The 14,470-nt window shown below is 40.7% G+C and overlaps 1 protein-coding gene across 2 annotated transcripts in view; it reads right to left on the minus strand.

Moving 5' to 3' along the window:
- The window catches only part of LOC122759448 (dynein axonemal heavy chain 9-like), a 132,213-nt gene that overhangs the window by 85,989 nt on the left and 31,754 nt on the right, over positions 1-14,470 (minus strand). For both annotated transcript variants that reach the window (XM_044014335.1, XM_044014337.1), the window contains 5 exons: positions 12,503-12,659; positions 10,340-10,444; positions 5,378-5,535; positions 4,206-4,344; positions 316-603 (listed from right to left, as the gene is read on the minus strand). In XM_044014335.1, coding sequence (XP_043870270.1) covers positions 316-603; positions 4,206-4,344; positions 5,378-5,535; positions 10,340-10,444; positions 12,503-12,659 — 847 coding nt within the window. The remainder of the gene's footprint in view (positions 1-315; positions 604-4,205; positions 4,345-5,377; positions 5,536-10,339; positions 10,445-12,502; positions 12,660-14,470) is intronic.

The following is a 14,470-nucleotide window of genomic DNA, read 5'->3' on the forward strand; positions in this document are numbered from 1 at the left end:
GTGGGCACTTTCACCTCACTCTTCCCTCCCTCCCTTTCTCCCTCACCCCTCTCTTTCGTTGTCTGGAATCAAAAAGGTTAGCTGCTGCATTGTGCGGTCAGTTTGTGTCACTGAAGTAAATGTGAACATAGGATTTGAAACACAAGTGACAAATTAAGACATTTGCTGTGGTGTAAAATCATTGATTTTCTCTATGGACTTTGGTGTGGGAGAGGGATCAGTTTACAAATATTCAGGTTCCAGTCAGAAAATGCTGTTAAACAATGAAATAAAGTAATAAAGATCTCCCGATAACGAGAATCCCGCAGACCCTACCTTCAGTATGAAGTTGTCCTCGGCCTGTAACTTCAGGTCCAGGACAGACTGCTTGACGTGCTTCTCAAAGTCCATGTCCCTCTTCCTGGGGACGTCCAGGGCAGGGAACAGGTCCCCGATAAGGCCCATGAAGACGGGCATGTCGTCTGTCACGATCTTGGGGATGTTGAAGTCCCGCAGCGCCCGCATCAGGACCTGGTCCTCCGCTCGCTCGGGGTCCCCTCTCTTCAGAGAGCCGGCCACCACCAGGACGGACTTGATAGCCCTGAGGCCCCAGTCGTAGTGGTCCTTCAGAGGAGACGAGAAGACAACGAGAAGACAACGAGAGGGAGCAGAGGAAAACACAAACACACTCTTATTCACCTCACATAACTTTATATCAGTCAGTAGGTTCTAATATTATTTTATTTTTGTATTTACACCTCATAACTGTATGCATGTAAAGTTGTATTTATACTTTATAAATGTACACAATACACAACTTTATGACTAAATGTATGTACTATAAATACAACAAACAAATAAAACTCACAGATACCATTATACAACTGAACGTGTATATAGAAATTGTAAGCCGTATACAATATTCATACAACATAAATTTACACTGTACATAAAAATACTACATAAATATACATTACATTACATGTACGATATATATAATGGTATTTAAAAAGCTTAAATTGACAAATTTCAAGTTATTTATTGTATTTATACAAAATATATTTACTCATAGGAAGTTGTATTGTTGCAGTTATACTTAAATCAACAAACGACATAAATATACACACGTTAAGTTGTATAATTTATTTATAAAGCATGTGTGAATTTCAGGTTGTTTATTGTGTTTATACAAACACTAAACACACACACACCTCTATAAACGCTTGTATAGTTTTATGTTATACTACATATATTTACAAATTTTAAGTCAAATATCGTATTTCTACTACATTAATGTACACATATCCAGTGCGATGTTGTATTTTTACTGCACTATTTTACACCTACAGTATTAGGTCGACCAGTGTATTTTATTTACTACTTCAAAAAAACTTATACTACAAACATTTACTCATAATCGGACATAATTATTGTATTTTTACTTGATATATCAACACGTTTGCAGTTCTGTATTGTTGTATTTATTCTCTTCTTGTGGTTAAATGTGCACATATATAACTATTTCACAGATTTATAAAGTGAAACGAACACAAACGGACACAAACCCTTCAGCAGTTTCTTTCAATTCTAAAGTTGTTGCTTCAGATTTCATTAAACATTCAGTGTGTGTGTGAGTGACTGCAGGACATTTGCATTCAGACTCGTCTCCGTCTCTTCCGTCCATCTGTGCATTATTTCCACAAACATATGCAGCAGTTGTCAGGACGACGTTTTTCCTGTCATTTTTTTATCTCCTCTCTCCTCAAACACACATTTGGTTAAAGTGATCATACAAACTCTCTGACTCTCTTCCGCTCTGACCGTCTGCTCTGGTTTTTATCCAGATGTTTCTCAGCCGACGTTAACTTCTGTGATGAGTTCACAGTCTGACGGCTGCTCACTGGAAACTAACCAACTTCCACTCAACCCTCCTTCATGCAGCTTTTTTGACGTTCAGATCTCTTGGATTTCCCTTTAATGTTCACACTGTACGCATGAGATGTCCCTGAGATGTGCTTATTTTCTATTTTGATATTAAGGATGATTGTAGGATACCTAAAAAAAAAAAAAACTTCCCAACTGTTCCTAGCAACAGAAAATGCCACCTTCCCAAAAACTGCTGTTAAAATATTATATATTAATATTTCTTTCCACTTTAAATGAGTCAATCTTTTTTAACTACCTCGGTCTGAAATAAATAAAAATTTATTTAAAATATTAATAATATTTTGGAGATTTTAACCTTTTAAATATCAGTATGTTTACACACCCCCAAAAAACTATAAGTACATTTCAAAGAGAATTTGATTACTATTATTTGGCCCTTGGATGGGTCAGAAACATTTATTTTGATGCATTGGTTTTTTTTTTTTTATGCAGTGTCAGATTTTTTTTTTAACAAAACTGACACATTTGTTCCTAGCGACAGAAAATGTCACCTTCCCAAAAACTTCTGTAGAAATATTATATATTAATATTTTTTTCCACTTTCAATGAGTCAGTCTTATAAAACTACTTCAGATTGATATATATGTTCATATCAACTATTAATATTTGGGGGATGTTAACCCTTTAAAGGCCAGCAATAAAACAAAAAAAAACAAAAAAAAAACTGTTTGATTTATCTTCTTTCTTCTTCTTTAAGATGTAAAGTGACCCTGAGTGTTTGAAAGGCACTTACAAATAAGTATTATTATTTATTATTATTGTTATTATTATCATTATTACTATTGTTATTATTATTATTGTTATTATTATTAATAATAACAATAATAAAAATAATAATAAGAATAAGAAAGCTTGCTAGATGGATGTATAGACATTCACTCCACTGCAAAAAAGAGGAGCACACAGTCATAGCACATCGCAGGCCCCAAAACACAGCACAATTTTTCGTAAATACACAATTATGAAACCTTAACTTGAGAAAGTAGCTCTTTGTGTGAATCTTATTGCATTGATTTGCAGCTTCAGCCTTTGTGAATTGGGCTTAGAGAAGCAGTCTGCTCATTATCATCATCTGATTTCATTACCACTAAGTTGCTAATGTTGGCAAAGTCAGGCAAACAACTTATAGTAAACTTGGGGGAAAAAAAACACACAGTTGTTTAAAGGGGTAGTTTTTAAAGCAGGGTTGTCCTGCGGTGCAGACACATGGAGGCTCACTCAGTCTATTCAAATTACATTACGTTACGTCAGGCTAAGACAATAATTTAGCTTTCTTAATGTCATGAAAACATGTTAGTCTAACCAAGCTAGTCTGTCAGATTAACATGCCTGGATAATGCGATTCATAGTCCGATTACTCCTGCATGTACTGTATATGCTTATTCGGACGTTTCTGTGCAAGTTGTTTTAGTCAGACTAAGGCCTTAGCTGGATTAAACTGTGAATGTAAATGTACTGTGTGAGAATATGACTGCCAGTGAAGACACTAACAAAACCAGGCTTACCTTGGCTTACTAAGAAGTCTACAACATCTTAAGAATATGTTTGACACTATCTTGCCATTAGACAGCCTTTTGTGCCTGGAAAATGACATTCTTTCTATGGGATTTGGTGTGGGAGAGTAAGTGGTTTACAAAAATGACAAAAATTCTTAAAATACCTTAGACTGAAGCAGGTGTAGATTTTGTTAGATTAGTGTTCTGTTAAGTGGCTAAAATCAGTTTTTCCCAAGATGTAGACTATATGTTGGTGCCTCATACAATCACGCTTGAAGCAGCTGGAGATTCATGAAACATCCATAAAAAGAATTAAGTGTGCGATGACACAGGAATGGGCCTGTGGGTCATGGGGGGGAAAGTGCATGCTCATTAAATTGCTTATCAAAGTTATCAAAGCTCTGCTGTTCCCCCCTTTAAAGCGGCACTGCCACAAATGGTTTCTATTGATTTTCTAAATAATTCAAATCATGGTCTGATGTGTGAAACGGCACAGGACTACAAAAGGATTAAAGAGAGAAAAGTGAGACGGAATAACAGCTAAAACTCCCCGCAGCTCCTTATTCGTATGCACGCAACATTTCACTCTGACAGTTAAGTTGAGGCTGTTACCTTTATCAAACAACTACATATGTATATACACACACACACACACACATATATATATGTTTGTTAAAGAAAGAGCATTGTGTCAGTGGCAGTGGGCTTTGAAGTGGAAATGGAGTGTGTGTGTGTGTGTGTGTGTGTGTGTGTGTGTATAACAGTGAAGAGATCAGACAGTACCTGTTTGGACAACAGCTCTTTACACAGCGTGTAGAGCGTGATAAACTTTCGAGCCAGCACTCGGGCGTTAATGAAACCCTCAGCTACCAGCATGATTTCACAGATCAGCTCAAAGTCTGGCACCACCATGGCACACGGTCTGTGGAGGCGAGAGGAGAGATGATGAGTTCATTATCATACAGTGTATGTACTGTGTATGTATGTATGTATATGTATGTATATATTCAATTCAATTCAATTTCAATTTCATTTGTATAGCGCCAAATCATAACATACATTATCTCAAGGCACTGTACATAGAAGACAACATCAAGGAGAGCAGAGAACCCCAACAGTTCACACAATGAGCAAACACTCGGCATCAGTGGAGAGAAAAAACTCCCTCTTAACAGAAGAAGAAATCTCTGACAGAACCAGGCTCAGAGATGTGGGTCATCTGCCTCGACCGGTTGGGGTGAAAGGAAAAATGGGGGACATTCTTCTCCTAGTAAGCTCCAGCAGGCTGTACACAAGTGGAGATACAATGCTGACCTCCACTTTTTAAAGTTCCCAAACACATTTTGAAGTCTGAAACCCCAAAGAAAATTGCTGAAATTTGAGCAAACGTGAGCAAATGTGCATAATTTTGTGAAAAGATGACAGAAAACCCAAAAAAGGCAGTGAAAAGAACATTCTGAGGCACAATCTGTCTCAATAATTTAGATTCTGCACGACCTTAACATAATAAGCTTCTCCATAGGAATGCAAATGATTATTTCCAATCTGTCCAGTCCAATTATTTTGTTCCTGTTTCTGTCCCTATCACAGTTTTTACTTTGTTTGTCAAAGCACTTGTTTGAAAAAGTGCTGTATGAATAAAATGTGCATTTTCTGCTCCAGAAAATGTCAAAATAAATGTTAAATTGTTGGTTTGCTTTTACCAAAAATAAAAAAAAAGACATAAACCAAAGATATTCAGTTTACTGTCACTGAAAGGTGCCAAAAAATATGAAAATTAATGAAGCTGAAATCATTAAAAACTGGATTCAAACTGATAATGTATTCATTATAATAGCTGGCAATTACTGTAAATTGGACGTTGAATTCAAACTTTCTTCTGATGTATTTATGAAAATGTGACGTAAATGATATTTTGTCTGGATAATCCCACGAGTTAAGAGCAGCTCGCTGACCTGAACAGAGCCTTGAGGTTCTCGGGAAGCTCAGTTCTGCCGGCGTAGCCTGGATTCATGGTGATGAAGATACCGACAGACGGGCACAGTTTCACCTCCTCTCCCATGAAGTTAAACCTCTGCTTCTTGTCTCGAATGGCGTCCTGGATACTTTTGACCTACGAACAAAAACACAACAGAATCCAGAAGTCAAAGTTTACACCGCAGTTCCAGTTGTATTGGAGTTTCCCAATTTCCCACTTATGAGTAAGAAAAAGTTGTAATTCCAAGTCTTGACGTCCTCCCAAGTTCACAATTCAAGATGGCTGCATCAATTGTTTGGTACAAACACTGTCCTGTCCTGCTGATGTCTGTGGACATGTTTCAACTTGCTACAGCGTGTTTATGTTTATGTCAAATGGACTAGATTAGCTCGCTACTTAGCTAGCATAGCTAAAATAGCTATAGCAAATAATGGTGCGCTCCGTATTACATGAAAAGTTAGAAAGAAATAAGGCAGATGTGCAATTTTTCACGATTGATGCGAGTGGCAGGTATCGTAGATGTCGGGGGTTTGTGAGGTAGCCTCGAATTTCAGAGTTCCAAATGAACTCCCCAAAACTCAGGAATGACGTACTAAAACTACACCGCACTATAATTGCGTTTTTCAGCATCTGAAGCTCTGTATTAGCAGGATTTTTTAATGAGAATCCCAAAAAACATTTGTGAAAGTTGTTAGCATGTGATTAACTTCACTCCACACACAATTGAGTTCATCTGCAACAGTCGGTCATGTTGTTTGCAGCATATTAACGCTAATTTTTGCTCCATTGTGGTCTCCACTCCACTCTCGAGGAAGTGATTTAAAGCAGCTTTTAATTATTTATTTTGTGTAACCTTTATTTGAGCAGACAAGTCCCACTGAGTTCATCAGCATACCATTAACATCTTTCAGCAAATACCCGAGTCTCTCTGTAACTGCCTGTCAAATTGTTATGCAGCATGGACACTTTTTTTATTATTATTCCAGGGACGCAATTTTAGCGGCACGAGTCAGGGTTTACTGGATGGATAAACTGCCAAGGCTGTGTTTGCGTAAATTATGACTGAATGAGATTTTAGAAAAGAGACTTTATTTGTGTGTGTGTGTGTGTGTGTCAGTATGACCCTAAAAGTCTGAATCGTGGCCTGAAAAAGGAAATGCTTTATGAATTTCACATGCGTGTGGTGAAAAGACTGTGGCGAGTCGACAGCTGGAAAGAGGAGGAACATCTCTTCATGGGTGAGTACTCGGCTACAGATCACTCAGTCATACCAACACAACAGGGAGAGGAAGAGGAGGAGGTGGAGGAGGAGGAGGAAGATGCAAAAAGCCAAAAAACAAACAAACAAATAAACAGCTGTGGAGAAAACACACAGAATAAAAAAGGAATAAAAGTTTTTCATGAGAAATGACAACAGTCGACCACTGCTGCTCTACAGGGAAAACGATGAAGGAGAGTAAAAAAACAACATGTTTTTAAATAAGGAGCAGACGCTGGTGAGACGTGTCTCGTCTCACCAGCGTCTGCTCCTTATTACCAGTCTCTTTGAATGTACAGCAGTGACAACGAGCTTAGAATCACTGCATGTCACAATAATGAATGGGAAATTTGACAATAAACTGAATAGCTTAATCAAAATAATTATTGCAAAAAGGTGGCAGTAGCAGGGTTTTGATTCTGATGTATTTCTCATTTTTGTTTATTTTTTTCGTGAAATTGGTTAAATTTACGAGGTTCCATGAATGCATTTTGTACTTTTCCCTTCTTCTTCTCCTTGTAAGCTCCAGCAGGCTGTACACAAGTGGAGGTACAATGCTGACCTCCACTTTTTAAAGTTCCCAAACTCAGTCTGAAATCACAGTTGGAGGTTCTTTAACGCATAATATCTCATCCTTATACTTTGCACGTTCCTCTCGTGCTAACTCTTTGCAAAGTCCATTGCCAAATTAGCTATTTTAGCTCACAGAGACAGTTCTATGCTGCTTCAATCTGTTTGCTGATTGAAAACCTTCAGGCATCAACACTCAACTTTATCATTTATGGCATTTTCTTTTCATAAAGATAAAAATATTATCATGAAAGATATGGAACAGCCCTTATTGTGGAACTACAGCAGCACAGTGTGTGTATTTGTTGCCTCTTTAGGACCTTTTTCTGTCATAAACATTCACCTTGTCAGGACCAGTAATCCTCACTAAAAACAAAACCTGGTCCTAATGAGGCTCATATTTTGAGGTAGCAGTTGAGCTCAGAGCTAAGATTTTAATTGTGGTTATGGATAAGGTTAGGGATACATCCTTGGGTACGCTGTTAAAATGAATGGGAGTCAATGCAGAGTCCTCAGAAGAATAGCTGTACAAGCCTGTGTGTGTGTGTGAAGTCCAGTAGCAAGGCAGAACTTCTCCAATTTATCTCCATGTTGTTACTTGTGGCGGCCGTCTGTTTGCTTTAGTTAACGCAGTACCAGTTTCCACCACCTGCATTATCGGAACAAACCAGCAGTATGTCACCGAGCTACGCGAGCTGCTCCCACTTTAGGAGGATGGATTAGGTGTGTGTGAGAGTGTGTGAATGCGAGTGTGTGTCCAGTGAAGCAGGCCGGTCAGTGGAGCGAGCTGCCAGCTGTCACAGCGAGAGTTTGATGCTGCTCTGTTCTCGAGGTCTACTTCTCCATGCATTAGACGCCGTGATTTATTATTCATTATACCAACGACTATTCATTCTTCTGGCACTTGAAAATTCCCCCCACCCCTCTTAAGTACCTCAGATTTCCTACAGAAGAGGAGACAGGAAACACGACTGGTAATTGTTGAAGAGATGAATAACTATCGTTTGAGGAACTTTTATCTCCATTAACATCACGCTCATAATCAGCCTTCTTCTAGACTCTGCACCGTTTTTGGTTTTTTCTTTGGGGGGTGTTTCTCCTCTCTGTCAGTCTTGCTCATTCATAACAACAGCAGGACTTGCACACGCGCGGGGGGATTTGAACACACCCTGAGAGACTAACGGAAGCACAGCGAGAGGATTTGTTTGATCCTGGATAACTGAACGCCAGATAGCAGAAGCGCTAGCCTCAGCTGAAACACAAAGAATATGGCTGATTTCTCCAAAGAGGCACACCATCATCAAAGGGCCAGCTACTGTAGGTCACTGTGTGTGAGTGTGTGTAGAATACAAAGCTAACTTTATCTGTCACCATGCATGAAGAGAAGCCAGCAGAGGAGAACAGAGGTGACCACACTGTCAGAATGAGAGATGCAGTTCATCCAGAGGTAATGATTTCACCTTTGTGGAAACACAGACGAATTACGATAAAACCCCTCACTTAAAAGCTGTGGTAGGCGACATATTTAGTTGTTATTGATCAATAATGCCATGATTACCTTTAAGTAAAATGAAAATCAAGAAAACTGGACTATCTCCGTTAGATGCTGTTTCTGAGACGTTAAAGCAGACCTATGCAGGATTTTTACCCTAATTCCTAATTTAACAGCTTCAGAGTCAGTGTGATGGTTAAATCTTTTCTTGCTGGGAGATTGGGGGCTGTCTACAGTGCCCCCTACTGTCTGTTGGCAGAAAATCGGCCTTGCAAGATCAGGGCCACTGACCCGGAGTCCTGAGAATCAGGAGGTCTCACAAGAAACACAAATTACTTCTCGAAACTACCCACACAGCCCCGAGCCAAGTACCCGCTATAAGGTCAAGGCAGCGATAACGTTATTTTAGACGTTCATCATGGAAAAAAAGAAGCAGAGAAAGGAGGAAGAGGAAACGACCGAGTCTGACTGAGCCACACACGAGTAAACATCGGACCAACTTTGTTCTTTGGAAAACAAATGGCTCCATTGTGTTCCGGTGAAAACAAACGCACGCGGACAGGTGAGGAGACGGGAGGGTCAGCAGAGAGTTTTTACAACAGTGAACATTGGTAACAACTACCTACGCTGCAAAGAAACCTGAAAAAAACTTTTTTTTTTCCACCGAAACGAAGCAACTGAAAATAAAAAAGGTTTCAAAGAAATTATAATCATTAAACTGATCTAGATAGAACATTGCATTTACATTTTAACAGTAAAAATACCACAAAAGTACAAGAGGTTTTACATTTCCTTTCCTGTCAAAATAAAAGCCTAGCTGTTGTTTCACAAATTAAATGCTATAAATGTGAAGGCGCAAAACTGAAATGTTTTTCTTCTGAGTATCTATATCAGAAGTCAAATTGAGCCCATGAGGATGTGGTGGGCCGGATTAAATTGGCTTGTGGGCCGGAATGGGCCCCAGGGCCTTATGTTGCCCTATGTGTGGTCAGGTTAATTTATACAGCACATTTAAAAAACAACCCCTGTTGTTACAGTGCTGTACAAGCTTAATTATGTGGTACAAATGAGGTTAATTTATTACAGTTTTCTTTTTCCAATGTGGGCGGGGCCTTTAAGAAATGGGTAAACTGCATACACAGCATCTAAAATTAAGATAATATCACTGATTCTAGGTGTTCGGAAACACCGACACTGCGCGAGGAATCATTTGTCCGAATGATCGCAGCACATCCTGTGAGAGTTAGATGTTTTTCTGTCACTGTGAGTGCTGCTGCAGCGAGTGAAGAGTGTCATGACCGACACCGCAGTCGAGCCCGAGGAGGAAGTTTCCCCCCGTCCTCGACTCAGATCAGATCAGAGAAAAGCTCCCAATTATGAGAAATCTCTGCGGAGCAAAAAGGTGAAAGCGGCTCGGGTGAATTAGTCTTTTCCGCAGGAAGCAATTTACGCCTCGCGATCGGTGATGGAGAGGCTATTTACCTTCCGCCGAGGCTTATCTTCACCACACACTTGATATGAAAACAGACAAAAACCCTCACAGATACAATGGAAACTTTCAACACAGACACACACAGCGGTCCAAAAGCCTGAGGTGGTGGAACCAGATTTGTTCTTACCTGCACAGCCACGACAGACAGCACCTCCACTGAGATCCTGTTGAACTCGTCGAAGCAGCCCCAGGCCCCCGTCTGAGCCAGACCTTTGTAGATGTTCCCGCAGGACTGGTGGACAAAGACAGACACAGATGTTCAGGTGGACACAGCGGGACAGAAGTTGGCAGTAAAAAAAATAAGCAAACGATAAAAACAAGGATGTAAGACAACATAGACGCAAACAGCACAAACATATCAAGCAGTTGGTCAGGCTGGTTGATATATAAGCGAGTGGTTCACAAACACTGGGTCAGGGGCCCACAGAAGGGTCACAGGGGAATTATTTTGGGTCCTTGAACAAATTTGCCAATCATTCAAGTTCAGATTTATGAAAATATGTTTTAAATAACACGTATAAAATGAGGTTGTAATTAACCCTTGGTGCCGCAGGATGTGACGCTAACATGGTTATGGTCAACTGGCAACTAGGGCTGAACGATTTTAGATAAATATCTAATTACGATTGTGGAGATTATGACGGACGGTATGACCCGTGATATGAGAGGGAATGGTCAGTTTTTACATAATCATTCTCATTTAAATGACATACTTTAAACGATAATTGTGTGATATTTGTGCAGATCTGTGAGAAAGATGTTTTCCTCAGCCTGTAGAATATGATGTGTGTATATCAGGACAATATTTAATCTAAAATGGTCATTTGAGACACATTTTGACTTGCGTTGTGATTTAGATCAAATTTTGATTGATTGTTCAGCCCAACAGGAAAAGCAACAACAATTTTAGCACGCAGATCAGAATAAAGAAACCAAAATGACATGGGAACCTTGTTTGAAAAGTTATTCTGATATTTTTTCGTCTCCAGTGCAATGAATTCTGGGATACATATTCAATTGGATATTTAGTTTCTCTGAAATGGAAGAACACTTTTGAACGGGTGCTCAAAACCTTAGCCCTTGCAGCGCTGTCACTTTGTAGATTGTAGATAAAAAATGGACGCTGGCGGTTTGCAAAAAAATAACTCAGTTTGAATGAAAGTCTTCTACTCAATTTTTCAGTTAAACGTCTCAATCACTAACTTCAGCTCTTCTCCAATTAAACATGAAATTATGCTCAAATATAGAGGAAAACAGACGTCATATTTTGGCACACATGACTGGACACCAACAGGATTGCAGGTGACATCTGTAAACTTTCTGGTTGTAAAAAAAAACCCCACTGTCAAATCACAAATCCCAAGGCTTCAAAAACAGGTCTGTGTGTTTGTTTGTTTTGCAACGACATCAGTCGGTGTGTCCTCGCATGTGGCTGTGATGCAGTCACCACGAGGGGTGGCTGTCTCAGGCTGCCAGACAGAGATGTATCACCAATTATGAAACAAAATTTCATAAGAAAACACTCTGTGCAGCGGCGCCGCGGCACCCCGAGAGTAGGCGAGCAATAACTGGATGACACAAAAAAAACAGGTCACTGGTGGCAAAAAAAAAATCAAAAAATGAGAAAAGGGGCCAAAATGTCCACCACCCACATTTCAAGCTTCCCCTCTCTCCACTTGAGAGCAGGTGAAGAGGCTTTACAGAGAGCAGCTGGACCGCGATGATGCCGGCAGCTAACTTTTCTTTCCAATTACGGCGCCAAGGAAACCCTCACTGACGCAAACCGGAGCCGACTGGAGGATTGATCCGACTCATGCGTGTCTGTGTTTGTGTGCAGCCTGTGTTCCTCCTGGAGTATATTAGCACCTCTCTTTCTGACACCTTCCTGCAGTGTTGTATAGCCTGGGGTGCTGTACACCTCTATACCGTAATGATGCCCCCCCCCACCCGTCAGAGAGGGGAAGCGGGAGCAAGCTGCATCACAAAATTGTGTTTATGTCTCCCTCGACTGCACTACAGACTGAAAAGTGTGAGCGTACATAATAATAAAGCAAAGATGGAGGCAGGGAGACACAGAGAGAAATAACAATCAGAGGAGAACTAATCACGGGCAGAGGGGAGATGAAAAGGGAAGAGATGAGAAGAGAAGGACGTAAAAAAGGTCGCCGCGTCAACTTTAATGACAAAGGCGGACTGTATCGCTGACGGTAGATGAAAAGAAAACGCACATAATGTGACAGGGAGGGCCTGCTGCGGCAGCACATTAGTCACATACACACCACCGTCTCACCTTGTAGTCCATCTGCTCGGAGCAGTTGAAGACGTAGACCATGATGCCGAGGGCTCGGCCCAGGTCTTTGGTCGTCTCCGTCTTGCCCGTGCCTGCGGGCCCCGCGGGGGCGCCACTCATGGTCAGGTGGAGCGACTGCGTCAGCGTGATGTAGCATCTGCAAAACACAAACAACAACAATAAGAAGAATAAAGATCAGGACAAGGAAACCATAACCACACCGGGGGAAATTTGTAGTTGCCGTTTTATTTGCCGTGTCTTTTTCAAATTGTTTCCTCAAAGAGAGGAAGGATATTATGGGGGTGAAGGTCCTGACATTCAGAGAATGGAAATGCTACATAAAATTTTTAAACGGCCATTTAAAAAGGTGTTGGAATAAGTGGTAAACATCATAATACTGGTGATACTGCAGACTATTAAAAAAAGTTTGAAGTGCAAACTTTCACCAGATTTTCTGCCAGTTTTTTTCACTCCTAGAGCCAATCCCAGGTCAGCTGACACAGGGTGAAAGGCGGGGTCACGCCCTGGAACAGGTTGCCAGTCCAAACGTGACAATTCACTCTCACATTCATACACAAATTTAGAGTGTCCAATGGACATGCAAAATCAAAACAAAAAGACCCTTCTGTCAAATTTGAACGTAACAGAAGCACATGCAGTACTGCATCTAGTTTGTCCATTCAGGCTGCCGTAGAAACATGGTGGCACAAGAGGGCGGACTTCAGAGAAGTATTAAGAAGATACGTCCAACCTGGGCTACAGCAGCAGACTACCACACCAGTTGCCACTTTCATGGGTATCCTGTACCTAATAAAGTGGCCAGTAAGTATGTATCAATTAAACTCATCTGAAAACTTCATACGCGGCGGTGAAAGCCGCCAGAATCCACGTCTCCCTCCATCAAATTACCCCGCCGTCTCAAATTCTCCAAATTGACTTTTAATACATGAACAACAGAAGATTTAATTTCTGCCGCTGCGTAACGAGGAGCACAGACACAGGGAAAACCAGTCAACAAGAGTCTTCTTCTAACCAGCCCCAACAACGTCTCTGTGTCACATCATACATAACCTCATTATATGATAATATAATCTCGCTCCCGCTTTGATTATCACGCCGGCTGATTTGTGACGCCACCGACTGCAGAAGCTGTCACCGCTAACAAACAGTCCACCGTGTCGCCAAGCATCGATAAAAAAAACAAAACAAGCGGTGGCACCGACGTGAACTGATTGGAGACAATCAGGACGTTATTGATCGGGGGGAAATACACACTAGGCTTTGCCTTGAATATCAATACAGCAATGATTTTAATGAGCTGCTGGTTAATAGATGATGTATGGGAGGAGGGGGAATACTGTGTAAGCAACAAGACAAATGATCCCATCTGTAAACGGTGTATCATCTGGGTACAGCGGTGCCAACAACAGGCTTTATGACCGTCCCCTGAATATGGCCAAACATCTCTCACGATCAGTCGTCCGGGAGGTTGGATGAGGACGTCTCGAGCGGAATAACGGAAGCAGACAGAGGAGGGAAGACGGGAGAGTGAGAGCTGCGGCGTGCGGGTGTGACAAGGCGACGTGTTTTATTACAGTGTTTTCAAAAGGAAATAGTGATACATCAGTATGTCGCTCTGACTCATTCTTCTGTGTGTGTGTGTGTGTGTGTGTTTGCAGGGTAAAATATTCCTGCCGTTTTGCATAATGGTGCAGCTCCCCGAGTTCCTGCAGTAAAGTATTGAGTGAATGCTAACATTGTGCCGATAACACTCCTGCTGTTATAGATTAGCACAAGTGATTCCTTTAGCCTAATTAAAACTGCAGCAGAAGGTGAACACGGCACACTGGCTGCTAAACAAGCACATATATATATATATATATACACATATATGGGCTTGTTATTATTACACATTCATAGTGAATTTCTGTGTGGCTGTAAACACCTTGTGCCACTGCTGTCAGACTT

This window comes from Solea senegalensis, linkage group LG18, assembly GCF_019176455.1.
Source record: "Solea senegalensis isolate Sse05_10M linkage group LG18, IFAPA_SoseM_1, whole genome shotgun sequence".
NCBI lineage: Eukaryota > Metazoa > Chordata > Actinopteri > Pleuronectiformes > Soleidae > Solea > Solea senegalensis.